Below are 22,739 nucleotides of genomic sequence, written 5' to 3' on the forward strand. Positions count from 1 at the left end.
GATGCCAATATCCATTGGAGCAGCCATCATTTTTTGGACCATATTACTAAAAGTAACATTATACTTCTCTTTTTAAAGAATTGTTACTTATTAGTACTGCAACATGGAGCAGCTCCTGGTTGGCAGCCTTACAATTCTCAATTTTACTGCCTTTCCTATATTTTTCCTGTGCTGTAAAATCATAGTACTACCTATAGTACTACCAATCAATGAAAAGAGTGGGGGACAGAATTTATGAACACATTATTTTAAATTAAAAGTAAAGAATAACCTGTAATAGATGAAATCTAGAAACACTGCCTTGCATAGAAAAATTGGAAGTGGAACTAATCCTTAATTGGGAGGATATATTTTTTTCACCATAGCTTTGTCTGTTGACATTTAAGAATTAGCTCCATAGTTTTCATTGTCTAATTATTCAGTTCTTAACTTGGTAAGTACTTTCGCTAAGGTTTTTGTACCATAGTGCTACAGTACCTTAACTTGGGCTAATGGGGGGTTTAAAATTTATGATATTATGTGCTTTAGTGTGTTCATTCACTAAGGCCTTGTGATTTCTGACAAGATGGGACCTTGGCAGTCAAATTCCTCTTATTTTTTTTTTTATTTACAAATTCCACACCTTCTGAAGTGAGTTACAAAGGAGCCAGATAGTTTCAATGTGCTTTGTATACTTTTCTACGGCGCCTCCGTAGCCAGGTGGGAAGGAGCAGCAGTGCATAGCACATGCTTCTTGATTAGACCGGGGTTCGAGCCCGTCACCATCAAATACGGAGGATGCAGAAAAGTCAGGGAATGACCATCGCAGAGCAATATGGCCTTAGTTGCTAATGCTCCTAAAAACCAAATAACAAATAAATAACATATACTTTTCTAAGTGCTTTCCAGAACATTCCTTCTAATTCCAACGTGTAGTATATAATATGTACAATTATAATATCTGCATATATTGCCCTTAACATACAAGTTTTATGTAATTTTTCTGGGATTAGCATGCCCACATTAGAGACCCCCCCCCCTCACCTCTTCTTTCTTCTCTCGGCCCATTCCTTAATCAGTTATGAAATGGAAAACTTAGATAAATTTCACTTAGACAAAAATTTCCAGAAAGTTTTTTTGCTTTTTTTTCTAAAACCTGTACCCACATACTCTTACAAGGCATACTCTTAAGACCTTGTGTTTTTCAACATTACTGATGATATAATATGAATTATGTTAAAATATAAATAGTGCAAAAGAAAGAATTTGTTTGAAGTACTCATTTACAGTGAAACTATACAAATAATTTGAAAATTTTGTATATAAATAAAATTAAAATTCATTTTTAGTTTGATTTCCAATCTTTTTTGCAATATAAGTTGAAAACCTAGTTTTATTAATGTTATTTTCATTTTTATATGTATATATATTTTAGTATCAAGATTTTAAATTTTTATAAATTTTATATTACATAGGTATCAGTAATAGCTGGATGGATAATACTGGGCTTTAAATTATTTTTACTTCTTCTTGTCTATGATCCTCTGGGCTCTCATTCATTCATCAGTGCAGCTAAACAGATCAACAGCAATCAGCCAAGTCAAATAAATATATTTGACTGGACTGCTACCTATGCTCAAGAGAAAGTCCACATGTGGAAAACTAGGTAACTAGAATATATAAAATCCAGTGACGATATATAAATTTTTTTTTTTTTTTTTTTTTTGCACCCTTATATGAAGTAATCCTTGGAAATTTACAATGGAAAATTACATTGTTTAGCAACAAGCAAAAGTGGTAGAATTTTACTTTAAGAATTACTATTCCACTGTGTGAACTCAGAGAGTTTATCATCATTATTTTAACTTACAAACAATGCTATCATATTCAATTATTTGGAGGGTCATTGGCCAATTTCATGATGAGAAAATAAGGCACAGGGAATGGGCACAATCAATCATGTCTCCAGCAGATATTAAGTGAATACAGAAAATTAATGAAAAATGCTTGAAACATTGACTCAGACATGTTTAGCTCAATTAGTTATTTCCATTCAAAAAATTATGCAGATGATATGAAGATGTAGATAAACAATTATGCAGATGATATGAAGATGTAGATAAACAATTATGCAGATGATATGAAGATGTAGATAAACAATTATGCAGATTATAAGAAGGTTGGCAGGGTAGTTAATCACAGTAACCTGGGTATGCTACTGCAACAAAATGCAAGGTAATTCATATGGTGGCGCCTCCGTAGCCAGGTGGGAAGGAGCAGCAGTGCGTAGCACACGCTTCTTGATTAGACCGGGGTTCGAGCCCGTCACCACCACATATCCTGGAGCAATATGGCCTTAGTTGCTAATGCTCCTAAAAAAAAAAAAAAAAAAAAAGCAAATAACAAAATAATTCATATGGTGAGCAGCAATTCCAGATTAATGTACCAGCTGTGTGGTACCACACTCAGGGCAGCAGTACCTCATATCTGCTCAGAGAACTTGATATCTGACTGGGGTCAGATATGAAGTCCTCTTAGCAGTGCAAATAGGCTGCAAGGACAGCTCATGTGGGCTGTCCTTGCAGCCCTTTGTCAATGAAATCAGGAATTTTGCAAGCAGGAGGTGATCATCTCTTTGTATAAGGCAATGATTAGGCCACATCTTGAATATTGCATACAGGTCTGAAAGCCTCATTTTAGGATGTGGATCTGTTGGAACAGGTGTGCAGAGAGGAGCATAAGATTGGTGAAGGGAGAAAAAAGGATGCTCTTACCAGGAAAGGCTTCAGTTTTGCAAATTACAGCATCTGGAAGATGCTGCAATTTGTAAAGATATCAGATTGAGGTGCTTAAGGTTTTGAATTTGCAAAGAGAACAGATTGAGGTGTAACCTGCAAAGAGATCAGATTGAGGTGTTTAAGGCTTGAATGGATTGAGTAAGCTCAATGCTGAAGGAATCCTTCCTCTTGCTTACATTACGCGCGAGAGGGCATAAGTTCAAATTGAGGAAGGATAGTTGCAGGTTGAATTTGTGGAAATTTGCTTTCAGCCAGAGAGTGGTTGATTGTTGGAACAAACTCCCATTTTGTGTTGTGGAGGTGGGTGGTTTGAATAAATTCAACGAAGAACCAGACAAACTAAAGGGATGGACAAGTGATATGGGAAATGTTTTTTTTTTTTTTTTTTTTTTTTTTTTGGCTAATGTTGTACATACTTGCTTTTTTGCATCATTAACTGCCACTGCTACTATTACTGCTGCTGCTACTACTAATAATAATTATTATTGATCCTTACTCTGAGAACAGTGATGGTCATACAGAAACTGTTAATGGAGAAAGACAAAACAGTGATCTGCAATTGATTGGAACCTGCTTTGTGAGAGGCCAAAGAAAATTTATGATTTCAACATGTTTCTCTGTTTCTCTTGTGCTACAGCCCACACAGTAAGGGGATTAGGATTTTAAGAGAACTTCTCCTAAACCATCTGATATCACGCTTCAGAGACATTAATTGGCCATCCTGCTCACCTGATTTGTCAGTTCACCCTTTTTTTGGAGGGGTTATCTAAAAGAACATGTATTAATTTAACGGACCACAAAACTAATTGATCAGTTAAAAAACAACATTCATAATTTATCAATTAACACCAGCGATATTGACCAAAGTTATGGTTTGTTGTTGTTATTTGGTTTTTAGGAGCATTAGCAACTAAGGCCATATTGCTCCGGGATATGCGGTGGTCATTCCCTGAATGACCTTTCCGCATCCTCCGTATTTGGTGGTGACGGGCTCGAACCCCGGTCTAATCAAGAAGCGTGTGCTACGCACTGCTGCTCCTTCCCACCTGGCTACGGAGGCGCCCCAAAGTTATGGAGTGTGATAAGTACAGCAAAAATATGTCAAAATAATTATGGTGGACATTTAAAGTATATAATTTTTCTTTAATGATATGTAATAAAATTTTGAAGAATCAGAAAATAAATTGTAGTGTACAGTTTTTGTGTTTGTTAAATTTAAAATGTTATAGTAATTTAAAATTGGTAAGGCACTTTTGAGCATTTTGTATTTTAATTATTTGACTAAATTATTATTAATCTTTTAAATAAACTTATTTTCTGTAGTAGAACAGACATATACACATCTAGACAAGACTTCAGTTATAGCTCGGACACAGCATGGTTTTGTTAAGGGGAAGTCTTGTCTGCCTAATTTGATTGGATACTATGATGTAGTCACAAAGGAACTGGATGCAAAGAATAACTTTGATATCATATATTTTGATCTTAGAAAAGCCTTTGATACTGTTGCACATGGAAGACTGCTGCACAAATTGGAGCAGTATGGCATTGGAGGCAAATTGCTGCTATGGTTAAAGGGGTGATTGAGTGGGAGAAGACAGAGAATGGTAATCAATGGACACTGCTCTTCATGGACTAATGTTATTAGCATTAGCATTAGCAGAGGCATTTGATGCAAGAAAGCAAGCTTATGCAGCATCAGCCAAAAAAAAAAAAAAAAAAAAAAAAACCACTTCTACTTCATCCCTCTGTTCGTTCAAAATACCTGTCCAGCTGAGCCTTAAACTTATTTAGGCTATCAACCTCCACCACAAGGGATGGAAGTCTGTTCCACCAACCAACCACCCGCTGGCTAAAGGCAAATTTCCGCACGTCTATCCTACATTTGTCTTTCCTCAATTTGAATTTATGTCCTCTCAGGTGATTTTTCTGAGCTAGAGGAAGAATCCCATCAGCATTGAGCATGCTTAAACCATTCAAGGCTTTATACACCTCTATCAGATCACCTCGCTGGTGCCTAGTCTCCAGACACTGTAATTTGCAAAACTTAAGCCTTTCTTCGTAAGAGCACCCCTTTGTTCCATTCACTAATCTTGTTGCTCTTCTCTGTACTCGTTCCAGCAGCTCTACATCCTTCTTGAAATGAGGCCTCCAGACCTGTATACAGTACTCTAGGTGTGGCCTGACCATTGCCTTATACAATGGAATAATCACCTCCTTATCCCTGCTGGAAAAATTCCTGTATATCATTGACAATACTCCATGAGCTACTCTTGCAGCCCGTCTGCACTGCTCAGAGAACTTCATATCTGCCTGCACAACCACCCCCAAGTCCCTTTCATTCTCTACCACTGTCAGTGTAGTACCACAGAGTTGATACGTTGCTCTGGGGTTGCTGTTCCCCATGTGTAGTACTTTACATTTGTCAATGTTAAACTTCATTTGCCACCTCTCAGCCCATCTGCTCAACCTTTCCAGATCCTCTTGCAGCAGCATAGTGTCAGTAGTGCCCTTGACGACCCTGCCAACCTTTGTATCGTCTGCAAACTTGGACATTAAGCTTGATATACCATCATCAATATCATTTATAAATACAGAAAACAATAATGGACCCAACACTGAGCCCTGAGGGACTCCACTAATAACATTAGTCCACGATGAGCAGTGTCCATTGATTACCACCCTCTGTCTTCTCCCCCTCAACCACCCCTTTATCCATAGCAGCAATTTGCCTCCAATGTCACACTGCTCCAATTTGTGTAGCAGTCTTCCATGTGCAACAGTATCAAAAGCCTTTCTAAGATCCAAGTATATAATATCAAAGTTATTCCCTGCATCCAGTTCTTTTGTGACTGCATCATAGTATCCAATCAAGTTGGTCAGGCAAGACTTCCCCTTAACAAAACCATGCTGTGTCTGAGCTATAACTGAAGTCTTGTCTAAATGATCCTGCAGTGCTTCTTTAACCAGTGCCTCCATTAATTTTCCTGGAACAGAAGTTAAGCTCACAGGTCTATAATTACTTGTGTCAGCCTGTGATCCTCCTTTGTGAATTGGGGTCACATTTGCACATTTCCAGTCTATGGGTACCTCCCCTGAGTCCAAGGAAGCTCTCATAATTATGGCTAAGGGTGTGCTTACTTACTATTAGTGGAGTCCCTCAGGGTTCAGTGTTGGGTCCATTGTTGTTTTCTGTATTTATAAATGATATTGATGATGGTATATATCAGGCTTAATGTCCAAGTTTTCAGACGATACGAAGGTTGGCAGGGTTATTAATGACACTAATGACAGTACACTGCTGCAACAGGATCTAGAAAGGTTGAGCAGATGGGCTGGGAGGTGGCAGATGAAGTTTAACATTGACAAATGTAAAGTACTACCTATGAGAAGCAGTAATCCCAGAATAACATATCAACTCTGTGGTACCACACTGACAGTGGTAGAGAATGAAAAGGACCTGGGGGTAATTGTGCAGGCAGACATGAAGTTTTCTGAGCAGTGCAGCCGGTCTGCAAGAGTAGCTCATGGTGTCTTGTCAATGATATACAGGAATTTTTCTAGAAGGGATAAGGTGGTGATTATCCCCTTGTATAAGGCAATGGGCAGGCGACACCTTGAGTACTGTGTACAGGTCTGGAGGCCTCATTTTAAGAAGGATGAAGAGCTGTTGGAACGAGTACAGAGAAGGGCAACAAGATTAGTGAATGGAACAAAGGGTTGCTCTTACGAAGAAAGGCTTAAGTTTTGCAAATTACAGTGTCTGGAGACTAGGCACCGGTGAGGTGATCTGATAGAGGTGTACAAAGCCTTGAATGGTTTGAGCATGCTCAATGCTGATGGGATTCTTCCTCTAGCTCAGAAAAATCACTTGAGAGGGCATAAATTCAAATTGAGGAAAGACAGATGTAGGATAGATGTGCGGAAATTTGCCTTTAGCCAGCGGGTAGTTGGTTGGTGGAACAGACTTCCATCCCTTGTTGTGGAAGTTGATAGCCTAAATAAATTTAAGGCTCAGCTGGACAGGTATTTCAAACAAACGGAGGGATGAAGTGGAAGTTTTTTTGGCTGATGCTGCATAAGCTTGCTTTCTTGCATCATATGCCTCTACTAATGCTAACTTTACACCAAGATTCACTCGCTTCTTTGAAACTAGGAGAAAATCGTTCTGCAAGAGGAAGAGACCTACAAAGTCTTCACACTTTTTGCGCAAAATCTGTTCACAAGACAACGGACCCTCCCCTCCCCTTGAGGAGGTATCCCAAAAGTTCACAAATCCATGAATAGGACAATATCAATCACGAGACAACAGCCCGCCCTCAATGGCCCAGAGTAATGGAAACACAACTAAGAGTGTGACTCAACTCGGCAAAGACACCACAGAAGAACCTCATCTTGCCCCGTTGGGCACCTGGACTAAAGGACATCCAAGGTGGTCATATAACTCAACATACACTGTTTCTCTCTTGAACGGTGCTTTCTTCCCCCTCCTGTGGGGAGAGGGGGCTTTGTCCCCCACTCCTCTCATTCCCCAAATCTCTTCCCTCTGGTAGAGCACGGGCCTGCTCCACTGCAATCGCAGGGCCATCCTCTCTATCGGCCCTTACTTCCTTTTCTTCCCTCCAGTCTTCACACCCCCCTTTACTGTTGATTTTCACAGCGTTTTCAGCCCTACACATCCAAATTTAACTACATCAAAATTTCTTGCCTGACCCATTTAGGCATATAGAAAATATTATTTCAGCGTATAGCCCCTCGCAAGCTTCTAAATTATTCTAACAAATGCTAATAACTAACCGCGAGCAGCACTTTTTTTTTTTAGGTTCTAGCCACTGAAATCACAGGAAAGTAGGTGGCAGGACCCACCAGAGTACTATATAGGTAACAGGTCAGATGAACAAGGGCACAACATGCTACATACCACATGACCCATATACTTTTAAATTCCTGGCTTGTCAGATAGTGTACATATGCAGAGATGAAAGAAATCCCAGGAGCCATTAGACCCAAATATATCTATAAATATACCAGTTGACAACCCAGTTATGACTTATTTACACAATATGAGAAATGCCAAAAGGTGTGTTCATTAGACTAATAATATTTTAGGGCAGAAAGTCTTAAACTATGTAAAATTCAAACTGTGACATTAGTTAGTTCATTTGCAGCATTAGTACATAGTTTATTTTTTTATACAAAAAGAAGCTTGTACATTGACATTATTATTGTAACATATCATGTTGTGAAATCCTTCACAATGACTTGCCTTCCTTTTATCTTAAATAAGTAATGCTTCCCATTAGAGAAGACTACTGTTTGTTATTTTCAGTTGAGTATGTTATCTTCAAAACAGTACTGTCTGAGTGGTGGTACTCAATTGAAAATAACTAACAGTCTTCTCTAATGGGAAGCATTACTTATTTGAAGTATAAGGAGGACAATTTGTTGTGAAAGATTTTGCAATATGATATGTTACAATAATGATGTCAGTGTACAAACTCCAGTTTGTCTAAAAAATTAAACTCTGTAGTAATGATGCAAGTAGTAGTAATAGTGGCATGTGATGCAAGAAAGCAAGCATATGAGCTTATGCAGTATCAGCCAAAAAAAAAAAAAAAAAAACCCTCTAAACGTTTGTCCAGTTCCTCCTTAAATTTATTTAACCTATCAACTTCCATAACAACAGATGGAAGTTTGTTCCAGCAATTAACCACCCGCTGGCTAAAGGCAAATTTCCGCATATCTATTCTACATCTGCCTTTCCTCAATTTGAATTTGTGCCCCTTTAGGTTCGTAATCTGAACAAGTGGAAGAATCCCATCAGAATTTAGTGCTCTCAACCCATTAAAGGCCTTATACACCTCACAGGTGCACTAACTAACTGACATTAGTTAGTGCAAATGCACTAGCTAATGTCGTAGTTTTAATTTTACATAGTTTGAGGCTTCTACCCTAAAATACTCTCTCTCTCTCTCTCTCTCTCTCTCTCTCTCTCTCTCTCTCTCTCTATACATTAAAAAAAAGTTTTCCTCCTACTGATATTTATTCTAGCCAATGGGAGAAGAGGGTGGGGCAATTACATTACTTATTCGAGCCTCCATAATGTTCACCAACCTCGTGTACGTGCTTCACTGTCTAATACATGACCACATCCGGCATCATTTGATGTTCCATTGTAATGTCAGCTGATGAAGGGACCCGATATAGTTTGAATATATTTGTAAATAGTTTGTATTTTGTTATATATTTTAAATATTTGTATAGTTTCTAAATCTTTTAGTCCTGCTCTTTCGGATGCAACAATATTGCTCATGCATTACATAGGTCAATGCATTTCAAAGGTGTGTCTTATACAAGTCTTCATGTGGGATGAAGCTTCCATGATCCCTTAGCAAGCATTGGAGATGATCGACCGAACCATGAGAGACATTTTCAATACTGACACTTCATTCGCAGGCAAGCTTTTTATATACATATATAAAAATATGTATATAAAAAGAATGGCCATGTTTAGAATATATGTATATTCTAAACATGGCCATAAATAACTGTTCTTTAAACAAATTTCATATATTCGCAGGCGAATATATGAAATTTGTTTAAAGAACAGTTATTTATGGCCATGTTTTTTAGAAACACTTAAATTAACGATAAACATGAGAGGCAGATTAGAAGGTTTCACAAGATGGCTGCTGGATATAGGTGAGAACAGGATCAAGGAATTTGAGATCACTGATGATCTGATTTGTAAAGACGTGATACAGACTTTATATCCGTGCGGTCTCCCTACAGAAGAGATTGGTAAATGGGCCTACCTTGCTTCTAGGAACGAAGACGTGAGAAGACTCAATGATAAAGTCATCACAAAACTTCCTGGCAAGGCCGTACAATGTCTTTCAGTTGATGAGGCACTCTCGCGCTCTCTCTCTCTCTCTCTCTCTCTCTCTCTCTCTCTCTCTCTCTCTCTCTCTCTCTCTCGGTGGAGATGAATCCAGCAACAAAGAAAACATTTCTCTGCAATATCCTACAGAATACATCAACGATCTGATCCCTTCTTGACTTCCACCTCTTAATCTATAGTTAAGAGGGCTGTTTGGCGATGCTCATCCGGAATCTCTGCATGTTAGATGGGTTGTGTAACGGAACCCACTTGATCGTAAAGCAGACACAACAAACGATTTTCTCAATTGCAAGATCCTCACCAGCGACAAGAAAGGAGACATCGTTCATATTCCTAGGATCACCTTAGACATGAGAAGGGACACAGATATGCCTTTCGTTCTGAAGAGAGTCCAGTTCCCTGTCAGAGTAGCATTCGCAATGATGATAAATAAGTCACAGGGACAGACTTTCAACTACATTGGATTGTTCGTGGTCGATTCCAGAGACTTCACATCCAGTCAGGGACAACCATATGTAGCTCTTTCAAGATCCACAAGCAAGGCTGGTATACACATACAATGGGCCGACAAACAAATAAAGAACATTGTATTTGAAGATGCATTATGAATTGAGATGAGATCTGTTTTTTAACAATAAAAACTCTATCTCTTAGCTCAAAAGTTTTCTTCCTTAAATCCCTTGATTCCAACTTCCTTGAACTAAAGTGATGTATACAGAGTAAAATACTCAACCTAAGGCTGTGCAAAAGAAGCGAGCATGGGGGTTGCCGAGCAGGGAGCAGAGCCCCCTAGTTAGCCATTAACAATATTATTGACTTATTGAAAATAAGCAATGGGTTATTTAACTTTTAGACTGTCATTTGTAAACAATATTAACATTGCAAGTTTCATCCATTTGTATTTGCTCATATGCCACCAAAAGGTAAATTAAATAGCCTTCTTACACAGCATATACAGGTCATTTATGCTTACACCCTTTCAACATATTCAACCTTACACCCTTGCTGATGCTATCAGGCAGTGTTAGGTGGGTCAGAAAACTGCTAACTTGGAGGGATACAGGGACTAATAGATTAACAGTAGCCACTGGCAAAGGTGAAAGTGATTCTTGCACTGCTTCTATTGGAATGAGCGGCAGCCTGGAAAACAAGATGCAAGGTATTTCAGAGACTGCTGGGAGCCATTGCGGTACAAGTAAACACATGAGTTGTGTTAGGGTAGCTAAGAAAAGGAACAGGTGCATGTATACTTGCATGTACACCAATGCTAGGAGTTTGGTAAATAAATTTGATGAATTTGAGGTATTGCTCAAAACATCAAAGGCAGATATTGTTCGGATATCAGAGACGTGATGTAACACATATATAAGGAATGCAGAACTGGAATTTGGGGAGTACAATGTGTACAGGAAGAATAGACATGATAGGAAGGGAGGAGGGGTTATGCTATTAGTTAAGAAACATAAAATCCAAAGAAGTGCAGCTAGCATTAGCATTAGTAGAGGAATTTGATGCAAGAAAGCAAGCTTATGCAGCATCAGCCAAAAAAAAAAAAAAAACCACTTCCACTTCACCCCTCTGTTCGTTCGAAATACCTGTCCAGCTGAGCCTTAAACTTATTTAGGCTATCAACTTCCATGACAAGGGATGGAAGTCTGTTCCACCACATAACCACACACTGGCTAAAGGCAAATTTCTGCACATCTATCCTACATCTGTCTTTCCTCAATTTGAATTTATGCCCTCTCAGGTGATTATTCTGAGCAAGAAGAAGAATCCCATCAGCATTGAGCATGCTCAAACCATTCAAGACTTTATACACCTCTATCAGATCACCTCGCTGGTGCCTAGTCTCCAGACACTGTAATTTGCAAAACTTAAGTCTTTCTTCATAAGAGCACCCCTTTGTTTCATTCACTAATCTTGTTGCCCTTCTCTGTAGTCGTTCCAGCAGCTCTACATCCTTCTTGAAATGAGGCCTCCAGACCTGTATACAGTACTCTAGGTGTGGCCTGACCATTGCTTTATACAAGGGAATAATCACCTCCTTATCCCTGCTAGAAAAATTCCTATATATCATTGACAAGACACCATGAGCTACTCTTGCAGCCCGTCTGCATTGCTCAGAGAACTTCATATCTGCCTGCACAATTACCCCCAAGTCCTTTTCATTCTCTACCACTGTCAGTGGTAGAGAATGAAACCACAGAGTTGATACGTTGCTCTGGGGTTGCTGTTTCCCATATGTACTACTTTACATTTGTCAATGTTAAACTTCATTTGCCACCACTCAGCCCATCTGCTCAATCCTTCCAGATCCTGTTGCAGCAGCATAGTGTCACTAGTGTCTTTGACAACCCTGCCAACCTTCGTATCGTCTGCAAACTTGGACATTAAGCTTGATATACCATCATCAATATCATTTATAAATACAGAAAACAATAATGGATCCAAAACTTAACCATGAGGGACTCCACTAATAACATTAGTCCACGAAGAGCAGTGTCCATTGATTACCACTCTCTGTCTTCTCCCCCTCAACCACCCCTTTATCCATAGCAGCAATTTGCCTCCAATACCACACAGCTCCAATTTGTGCAGCAGTCTTCCATGTGAAACAGTGTCAAAAGCCTTTCTAATTTCCAAATATATAAAATCAAAGTTATTCTCTGCATCCAGTTCTTTTGTGACTGCATCATAGTATCCAATCAAATTGGTCAGGCAAGACTTCCCCTTAACAAAACCATGCTGTGTCTGAGCTATAACTGAAGTCTTCTCTAGATAATCCTGCAGTGCTTCTTTAACCAGTGCCTCCATTAATTTTCCTGGAACAGAAGTTAAACTCACAGGTCTATAATTACTTGTGTCAGCCTTTGATCCTCCTTTGTGAATTGGGGTCACATTTGCACATCTCCAGTCTGTGGGTACCACCCCTGAGTCCAAGGAAGCTCTCATTTGACCCCAGGGGCTCACATCTGGTGAGTATGGGCTTGGCACACCCAGGGTCCTGAGCTGGATATCATCATTCTTCTCTTTCTTGGTGATTCCTTTCTACTCTCTCTCTCTCTCTCTCTCTCTCTCTCTCTCTCTCTCTCTCTCTCTCTCTCTCTCTCAGGGTAACTCGGGATTTTTTTTTTTTTTTGGCTGGTGCAGCATAAGCCTCAGGCTTCCTTGCACCATATGGCTAATAATAATAATAATAATAATAATAATTATGGCTAAGGGTTTTCTTACTTTCTTTGCTGCCTCCTTTAATATAACTGGATAGATCCCATCCACCCCAGGTGACTTTCTTGTATTTATCTTCAACAATTTCTCCTCCACTTTACTCTCAGTTATTACAAGATTCTCTAGCTTACTGCCAGAGTTGAATATACCTCTGGCATTCCCCTCGCTGAATAACTCCTCATGTGTGAATGTCGATGCAAAATATTCATTTAGTTTGTTAGCTACCTGAGCAGGATCATCAACAGTTGATCCATTGATATCAAGTGGACCAATCTGATTCATCCCCTTCCTTCTAGAGTTTACATAAGTGAAGCACTTTTTGCTGTTTTTCTTTGCATCCCTTGCCAAAGATTTCTCGTAATCTGCCTTCGCCTGCCTAACCTCCTTTGTAACTTGGTTACAGATCAACTTGTATCTATCATAGGCTTCTGTATCACGTGTTAATTTGTATGTATCCCATGCATTTTTCTTCTCTGTCATATGTCTCATTAGTTCATCTGACATCCATTTAGGCCTAAACCTTGAACAATATTTCTTAGTTGGTATGTAATGCCTAGTAACTTCCAAGATAAGTTCTTTGAATGCTTCCCATTTTGAATTTGCTGTTGGTAACATCATCAGTTGGTCCCACTGTATAGAATTTAAATACTGTATCAGTCCATCGTAGTCGCCTTTACGAAAGCAATAACCCTTCCCTTTACCCCTAATGGTAGTTACCTCTTTGAGTAAATCCCACTTTAGCACACTGTGATCACTGTCACCTATTGTGATCACTGCCAGGATATTAGAGCTGGAAAAGGAATTAGAAAATGTGAATTGGAATATCATTGGTTTGGCTGAAACAAGAAGAAGAAATGAATCACTTAAAAGTTTATCAAGTGGAAATCTGCTGTACACCAATGGAAACAGTGAAAGGAGTGAAGTTTGAGTTGGGTTTCTGGTCCATAAAGATTTTAAAAACAACATTTTGGAATTCAAAAGTACATCACCAAGGGTGTCAAGACTAATACTCAAGATTTCTAAGAGGTACAAGCTAAAGATTATAATGATTTATGCACCAACATCGAGCCATGATGATGAAGAGGTTGAAGAAATGTACACCGAAATTGAGAGTCTTCTAGATGAGCAGAAAACCCACTACACTATTATTATGGGGGACTTTAATGCTAAGGTTGGAAAAAGGCAAAACAGCGCAGAAAGAGGAACTATAAGAAATTTTGGAATTGGTGAAAGAAATAAAAGAGGTGAAAAACTTGTGGAATTTGCAGAATCTCAAGGACTGTCAGTAATGAACACTTTTTTCAAGAAAAGGGTGAACAGAAAGTGGACGACATGGAAGATTCCAAATGGATTAACAACTAATGAAATCGACTTCATCCTCACTAACAGCAGATATATTGTGAATGATGTTACCGTCCTGAATAAGGTAAATGTTGGAAGTGATCACAGAATGGTAAGATGTGCACTTGATATATATGTAGGAAAGGAAAGGAAAAAACTGACTAGAGTAAATAATACAAAGGTCTTTGAGATAACAGAGGAGGGGGAGAAAAAGCAGTATGTACTGGAACTTAAGAACAAGTTTGAGCTTCTGCAGACTGCTCAGGACCAAGATATCGACGAGGAATATTACAACTTTCTGAAAGTGATAAAGCCTGAGAAACCTATAGGGAAAAAGAAATCCAAAGAAGAAAAAATTAGTCAAGAAACACTTGTCATGATGAACCGAAGACGACAAATGAAGAGCAAGAAAAACACTGACAGGGAGAAAATTGAGTATACTGAGTTATGCAAAGCCATTAGAAAGAGACTCAGAGAGGACATAAGAAGATTTAACACAAGATAAGTAGAACAAGCATTAAGGGAAAACAAAGGATTTAAATCAGCAGCCATGAGCAGTAATACAGAAAGACAAATGATACTGAAACTGAAGAATAGCAATGGTGTACTTATAAACAGCAGAGAAGGCATAATTCAAATAGCAGAAGACTACTATAGAGAATTATACAAGGAGCGAGGGAATGATACCAGCAGTGGGGAAGATGGATTGCAAAGTAGCAACACATACGACATACCCGATATTCTTCCTGATGAGGTAGAACATGCATTGAAGAAAATGAAGAATCGGAAAGCCCAAGGGGAAGATGAAGTTACTGTAGAGTTGTTAAAATTGGGAGGAAGAGACATAACACAAAAACTGGCAAGGCTCTTCACAAAGTGCATTAGAAAAAGTGTGATTATGATTTTGAAGAAAATATATGAGAGTGCTACCTCCTTTATTAGACTAGACAAAGACAGTAGCAAATTTAAAATCGAGAAAGGAGTTCGACAAGGAGACACAATATCTCCGAAGCTGTTTACTGCTGCCCTTGAGGAAGCTTTCAGAAGATTAGACTGGTCGCAGAAAGGGGTCAATGTGGCCGGAGAGTACCTAAACCATTTACGATTTGCAGATGACATTGTGGTTATAAGTCACGATCCCAAAGAATTAGAGGAAAATCTTAATCAGTTATGCACAGTTAGTAAGGATTTTGGACTAAAGATGAATATGGCTAAAACAAAAGTAATGATGAACAAGTATGCCACGGAAAGGGAAATAATGATTGAAGGAGCAGTAATTGAAAAGGTGGAGTCATATACTTATCTGGGACAAGTTATTAGCTGTAATAATGATAAATGGCTGGTAGTCAAGAGAAGAATAAATTTTGGATGGATAGCATTCAGGAAATATAGTCACATACTGAAGAGCAATATCCCAGTTTGTCTGAAACGTAAAATAATGAATCAATGTATACTCCCCACCATGACTTATGGAAGTGAAACTTGGGCATTCACCAAAAGAATGGAAGAGAAGCTGAGAACTACACAGCAAAGAATGGAACGAATTATACTGGGAATCAGACTGTTAGATAAGAAGAGAAACACATGGATTAGGCAGCAGACTCAAGTAAAGGACATTCTTATCAAAACTAAAGAACTAAAATGGTCTTGGGCAGGACACATAGCTTGAAGACATGATGACAGATGGACTAAGAAAATAACAGAATGGTACCCAAGAGGAGCTAGAAGAAAACCTGGAAGACCAAGGCAGAGATGGATAGATGAAATTCATGAGTTTTTGGGTAGTAAATGGATGGCCAGTGCTCAAAACAGAAGGAACTGGAAAGTTGCTGGAGAGGCCTTCATCCTGCAGTGGATTGAAAATGGCTGATGATCACTGCCACCTAGTGGTTTCTTTATCTGCAGATTCTTAATGCATGAAGAATCACTACTGATAATCAAATCAAGAGTACTACTCCCTCTAGTTGGCTCCCGAACATGCTGATATAGGAAACAATCATCCAATAAATCCACAAAAGCCTTGCTAGTGTGTGAGTGACCAGCCCCCAAATTCCAGTCAATATCTGGGAAATTAAAATCTCCCATTATAAGATTCTCTGATTTACTGGCCAACTCTATTTTTCTGTACAGTTTCTTATTATACTCATCAGAGTCATTAGACCTATAGCACACTCCTACTCTCAATTTTGATCTCCCAATGCTTATGTCACACCAAACTGACTCAACACTGCACTGTCCAGCGATGTCAACTGGCTTCACTTCCTTGAATTTCTTGTGTTTCTTAACTAATAGCATAACCCCTCCTCCCTTCCTATCCTGTCTATCCTTTCTGTAGACCCCAAATTCCAGTTCTGCATTCCTTATATCTGTGTGTGACACTGTCACTGATATCCCAACAATATCTGTCTTTGATGTTTTGAGCAATATCTCAAATTCATCAAATTTATTTACTAAACTCCTAGCATTGGTGTACATGCAAGTATACATGTACCTATTTCTATTCTTAGCTACCCTAACACAACCCATGTGTTTACTTGTACTGCAAGGACTCCTAGCAGTCTCTGAAATATCCTGCATCTTGTTTTGCAGGCTTCTGCTCATTCCAATAGAAGCAGTGCAAGAATCACTTTCACCTCTGCCAGTGGCTACTGTTTATCTATTAGTCTTTGTCTCTCCAAAAGCTAGCAGTTTTCTGACCCACCTAACACTGCCTCGATAGCATCAGCAAATATTCTTGCACCCTTTCTATTTAAGTGTATCCCATTACTGTAGTAGCAGTCTCTCCTCTTAACAAGTACAGTCCAGGCTGAAAAAAATTCTACCCCTTGAGCCTTGCACAATCTTTGCAGGGATGAATTGATCGACAAGGCTCTCCTCATATACTCCCTCCTATCGTGTCTGGGCAGAATTGCAGACAAAAAAGCTAGTCGACATCGCTGAACAGTGCAGTGTCAAGTCAGTTTGGTGTGACATAAGCAGTGGGAGATCAAAATTGAGAGTAGAGTGTGTTATAGGCCTAATCACTCTGATGAGTATAATAAGAAACTGTACAGGGAAATAGAGTGGGCCAGTAAATCAGAGAGTCTTATAATGGGCAATTTTAATTTCCCAGATATTGACTGGAATTTGTGGGTTGGTCACTCACACACAAGCAAGGCTTTTGTGTATTTATTGGATGATTGTTTTCTACATCAGCATGTTCGGGAGGCAACTAGAGGGAGTAATACTCTTGATCTGATTATCAGTAGTGATTCTTCATGCCTTAGGAATCTGCAGATAAAGGAACCACTAGGTGCCATTGATCACATTGTGCTGAAGTGGGATTTTCTCAAAGAGGTAACTACCATCGGAGTAAAGGAATGGGTTTTTGCTTTCGTAAAGGCGACCACGGTGGTCTGAGACAGTATTTAAATTTTATACGGTGGGACCAACTGATGATGTTACCAAACAGAAAATTCAAACTGGGAAGCATTCAAAGAATTTATCTTGGAAGCTACTAGGCTTTACGTACCAACTAAGAAATATTGTTCAAGATTTAGGCCTAAATGGATGTCAGATGAACTAATGAGACATATGACAGAGAAGAAAAATGAATGGGACACATATAAATTAATGGGTGACATGGAAGCCTATGATAGATATAAGCTGGTTAGTAACCAAGTCACAAAGGAGATTAGGCAGGCAAAGAAAGACAGATTATGAGAAATCTTTGGCAAAGGATGCAAAGAAAAACAGAGTTCTTTACTTATGTAAACTCTAGAAGGAAAGGGATGAATCAGATTGGTCCACTGGATATTTATGGTTCAACTGTTGATGATCCTGCTCAGGTGGCTAACAAACTAAATTAGTATTTTGCATCTACATTCACCCATGAGGAGTTATTCAGGGAGGGGAATGCCAGAGGTGAGATAAACTCTGGCAGTGAGATAGATGATTTTGTAATAACTGAGAGTAAAGTGGAGGAGAAATTGTTGAAGATAAACATAAAAAAGGCACCCAGGGTGGATGGGATCTATCCAGTTATATTAAAGGAGGGAGCAAAGGAAGTAAGGAAACCCTTAGTCGTAATTATGAGAACTTCTTTGGACTAAGGGGAGGTACCCATGGACTGGAAATGTGGAAATATGACACCAATTCACAAAGGAGAATCAATGAGTGACACAAGTAATTATAGACCTGTTAGTTTAACTTCTGTTCCAGGAAAATTAATGGAGGCACTGATTAAAAAAGCACTGTAGGATCATCTAGAGAAGACTTCATTTATAGCTGGGACACAGCACGGTTTTGTTAAGGGAAAGTCTTGCCTGACTAACTTGATTGGATACTATGATGTGGTCACAAAGGAACTGAATGCAGGGAATAACTTTGATATCATATATTTGGAACTTAGAAAGGCTTTTGATACTGTTGCACATGGAAGACTGCTGAACAAATTGGAGCAATGTGGCATTGGAGGCAAATTGCTGCTATGCATAAAGGGATGGTTGAGTGGGAGAAGACAGAGAGTGGAAATCAATGGAAACTGCTCATCGTGGACTAATGTTATTACTGGAGTCCCTCAGGGTTCAGTGTTGGGTCTATTGTTTTCTGTATTTATAAATGATATTGATGATGGTATATCAAGCTTAATGTCCAAGTTTGCAGACGATATGAAGTTTGGCAGGGTTGTTAAGGACACTAATGACAGTACGCTTCTGCAAGAGGATCTAGAAAAGTTTAGCAGATGGGCTGAGAGGTGGCAAATGAAGTTTAACATTGACAAATGTAAAACACTGCATATGGGAAGCGTCACCCCAGAGTGACGTATCAACTCTGTGGTACTACACTGACAGTGGTAGAGAACGAAAAGGACCTGGGGGTAATTGTGCAGGGAGATATGAAGTTTTCTGAGCAGTGCAGATGGTCTGCAAGAATAGCTCATAGTGTCTTGTCAATGATATACAGGAATTTTTCTAGCAGCGATAAAGAAGTGATTATCCCCTTGTATAAGGCAATTGTCAGGCCACACCTTGAGTATTGTATACAGGTCTGGGGGGCCCTCATTTTAAGAAGGAAGTAGAGCTGTTGGAACAAGAACAGAGAAGGGCAACAAGATTAGAGAATGGAACAAAGGGTTGCTCTTATGAAGAAAGGCTTAAATTTTGCAAATTACAGGGTCCGGAGACGAGGCAACTGCGAGGTGATCTGATTGAGGTGTATAAAGCCTTGAATGGTTTGAGCATGCTCAGTGCTGATGGGATTCTTCCTCTTGCTCAGAATAATCACCTGAGAGGGCATAAATTCAAACTGGGGAAAGACAGATGTAGGATAGATGTGCGGAAGTTTGCCTTTAGCCAACATATAGTTGGTTGGTGGAACAGACTTCCATCTGTTGTTGTAGAAGTTGATAGTTTAAATAGATTCCATGCAGAACTTGACAAACATCTGGGGCGAGTGGATGGAAGAAATAAGGGTGTTGTTTTTTTTTTTTGTTTTTTTTTATTTTGGCTGATGCTATATAAGCTTGCTTTCTTGCATCATGTGCCTATGCTAAATGCAAAGTACTGCATATGGTTAACAGTAACAATAAAAAACTATGCAGTACTATACTCAGGGTAGTGGAGAATGAAAAAGACCTGTTGTAATTGTGCAGTCAGATATGAAGTGTTTTTAGCAGTGCAGGCAACAAGAGCTTGGAATGAGCACAGAGTAGACTAACAATATTGATGAGGGGAACAAATGGGTGCTATTACCAAGAAGGGCTTAATTCTATAAATTGTAGTATCTATAGACTAGGCACGTCTGGGGGTGATCTGATTGAGGTGAATAAGACTTTGAATGGATTGAGCAAGCTCAATGCTGGTGAGATTCTTCTGCTTGCTCAGATTATGAACTTGTGAGGGCATAAATTCAAATTGAGGAAAGACAGTTGTAGGACAGAAGTACAGTAATTTGCCTTTAGCCAGGCGAATGGTTGATTGTTGGAAGAAACTTCCATCTGTCATTGTGGAAGTTAATAGCTTAAATAGATTCAAGGAAGAACTAGGCAAACGATTGGAGCAAATAGATAGGTGAAATGGAAAGATTTTTTTTTTTTGGCTGATGCTCTATAACCTTATTTTCTTGCATTATATGCCATTACTAATGCTAATTCTAATTACAAATAAATTACATTATACTTTTGTTTTGGGGAAGTGTTTCTGTTTTTTTAATGTAACATATGGGCAGCTTATGGTGATTTGAGAGATTGCGCTTTTGGAAAGACTTTTGCACTTATTTATTTAAATAGTGCATGTCATTACTTAGTGCATTTGCATCATTAGTACATAGTTTAATTTTTAGACAAACCAAAGTTCATATGTTGGCATCATTATTGTTACATCTCATATTGTGAAATGGTGTATGTTCTTTAAAATAAAGAAATAGACAAAAGTTCTACTTTAGATTACCATCCACAGACATGCCTAGAACTACTATTAGCTTAAATTTTGAAAATGAGTATTTGAACTTGAAACTTTGAGTGAATAGTAAGCAGTTATTTAATGTTAAAATTAAACTGTAACTTACTTTATCTAATTTCTCCATGTTAACATCATTATACCTTATGATATAAGGTATAATGATGTTAACATGGAGAAATTCATTCTTACATAATTTAAGTAAATTACATGCTTAGTAACAGTAGTGAAGACAAATTCTGTAATATGCTTTTTTCCTTTTGAGAATACAGAAGTAGATTTCTAAATTTATAGGCCCTAGGCAAAATACCATTACATGGGCCACAAAATACTGTATATAGTACCCTAGATAAAATATTCATATGTAGGACCTGTATGAATATACAATGAATCCTCCCAAAAGAAGAGTTCTAAACAATTGCTTAGTTCTTAATGGATAATGTGATTCTGTGTGAATTGATTAACGGTTGAGGCATTTTTCTATGTTGGTGACTATGTTAGTGAACAGAATATATGGATATGGACTCAAAAAAAATCTCCATGAAATTAACCCCTTTTCACACTTTAAAAATACTGTATTTGTGTACACTCTCTAAGAATAAGATTATCAGATCAATCTTTTGATGACACTGTGGTAGCTGTTTTCAGCTACATCTTCACAATGATTTCATTCCTATTGTTTGAAGAATAGGAATAAATTTCACAATTCAAAATGCATTGTTAGACTTTTGTCATTAGTATTTCGCCAATTGGATAATGCTAAGCTGATGATGCTTTGATTGGTTTAGATATTAAGTGTCTTGGCTGCTTTATTGACTATCTGTCAAATATAATGAATAGTGTTCACCACCAGTCTAAATCTCAGTATTATTTTTGAGGATTATAAAAGATTATTTCTGCCAGAATGAGCTGTGTATCATTTGAGTCGAGAGCATGGGTTCAACCTGTTAGGGAGAACTTTGTTACTAGTATAAGAAAAGTGACAGATGTTGATTGTTATTATTTGGTTTTTAGGAGCATTAGCAACTAAGGCCATATTGCTCCGTTGATATGCGGTGGTCATTCCCTGACCTTTCCGCATCTTCCGTATTTGGTGGTCATTGGCTCGAACCCCGGTCTAATCAAGAAGCATGTGCTATGCACTGCTGCTCCTGTCCACCTAGCTATGGAGGTGCAACAGATGTTGAAGATATTTTCATTTGAATAAATACCCAACAATTTTGAGGTTTTTAGTATAATATATTTAATACTGTGTGCTTCTTACCCTGGGAAATAAAAACAATATTTTGACCAATATACAGATTTTTAATCCCAATATTTGCCCTATGATTTGCTGTTCAATCATCATATTGACTGACTTTACCATTCATGTTTAAGATACAGAGCATGCAGAGTGATAAGAGTACGGGGTCTCTTCTTCCTATTCTCACACACACACATCATATTTATAATCTCATTTTATTTTTCTGATTTTGTCTTTAAAGATTGTATGTTTTGCTGGCCGTGCAAACATTCTTCTGATTCTGTTTGGATACAAAATGTTAGATAGTGATTGAGATAAATAGAAGAATAGCATGTTTATATGCAGCCCATGTTTATTTTATAGGTTGACATGTTTACGTTACTGCTGTTGCTGCTGCTGCTGTGTAAAGAATGACACCTATTCAAAAGATGCAGTGGAAAATATTTCAAATATAGCTGTTTATATGTGGGGAGTGAGTATGATGTTTTTACCATTCTGAAATAGTCCTCTCATTAATGTTGCTTAGATATGCTTTAAAAAATAACCAGTTCCTCTGAATAACCAAAATGCATATCTAAATAGATAAAACAACAAATAAGAAACTTTTTTTATTTTTCAGTTTATTTCATAATTTAGCATTAGCATTAGTAGAGACATATGATGCAAGAAAGCAAGCTTATGCAGCATCAACCAAAAAAATAAAAACCCACCCATTTCATCCCTCTATTTGTTCCAAATGCCTGTCAGCTCAGCCTTAAATTTATTTCAGTTATCAACTTCCACAACAAAAGATGGAAGTATGTTCCACCAAT

At 38.2% G+C, this 22,739-nt stretch overlaps 1 protein-coding gene across 1 annotated transcript in view; it reads left to right on the top strand.

Annotated features, from left to right (window-relative positions):
* The window catches only part of LOC150076383 (diacylglycerol lipase-beta-like), a 281,587-nt gene that overhangs the window by 168,252 nt on the left and 90,596 nt on the right, over window positions 1-22,739 (top strand). The window contains exons 7-8 of the mRNA XM_090387345.1: window positions 1,455-1,645; window positions 22,291-22,399. Of these exons, the coding sequence (XP_090243471.1) occupies window positions 1,455-1,645; window positions 22,291-22,399 (300 nt within the window). The remainder of the gene's footprint in view (window positions 1-1,454; window positions 1,646-22,290; window positions 22,400-22,739) is intronic.

Source organism: Mastigoproctus giganteus, chromosome 13 (assembly GCF_048544385.1).
Source record: "Mastigoproctus giganteus isolate SK-2022 chromosome 13, ASM4854438v1, whole genome shotgun sequence".
NCBI classification, from domain to species: Eukaryota; Metazoa; Arthropoda; class Arachnida; order Uropygi; family Thelyphonidae; genus Mastigoproctus; species Mastigoproctus giganteus.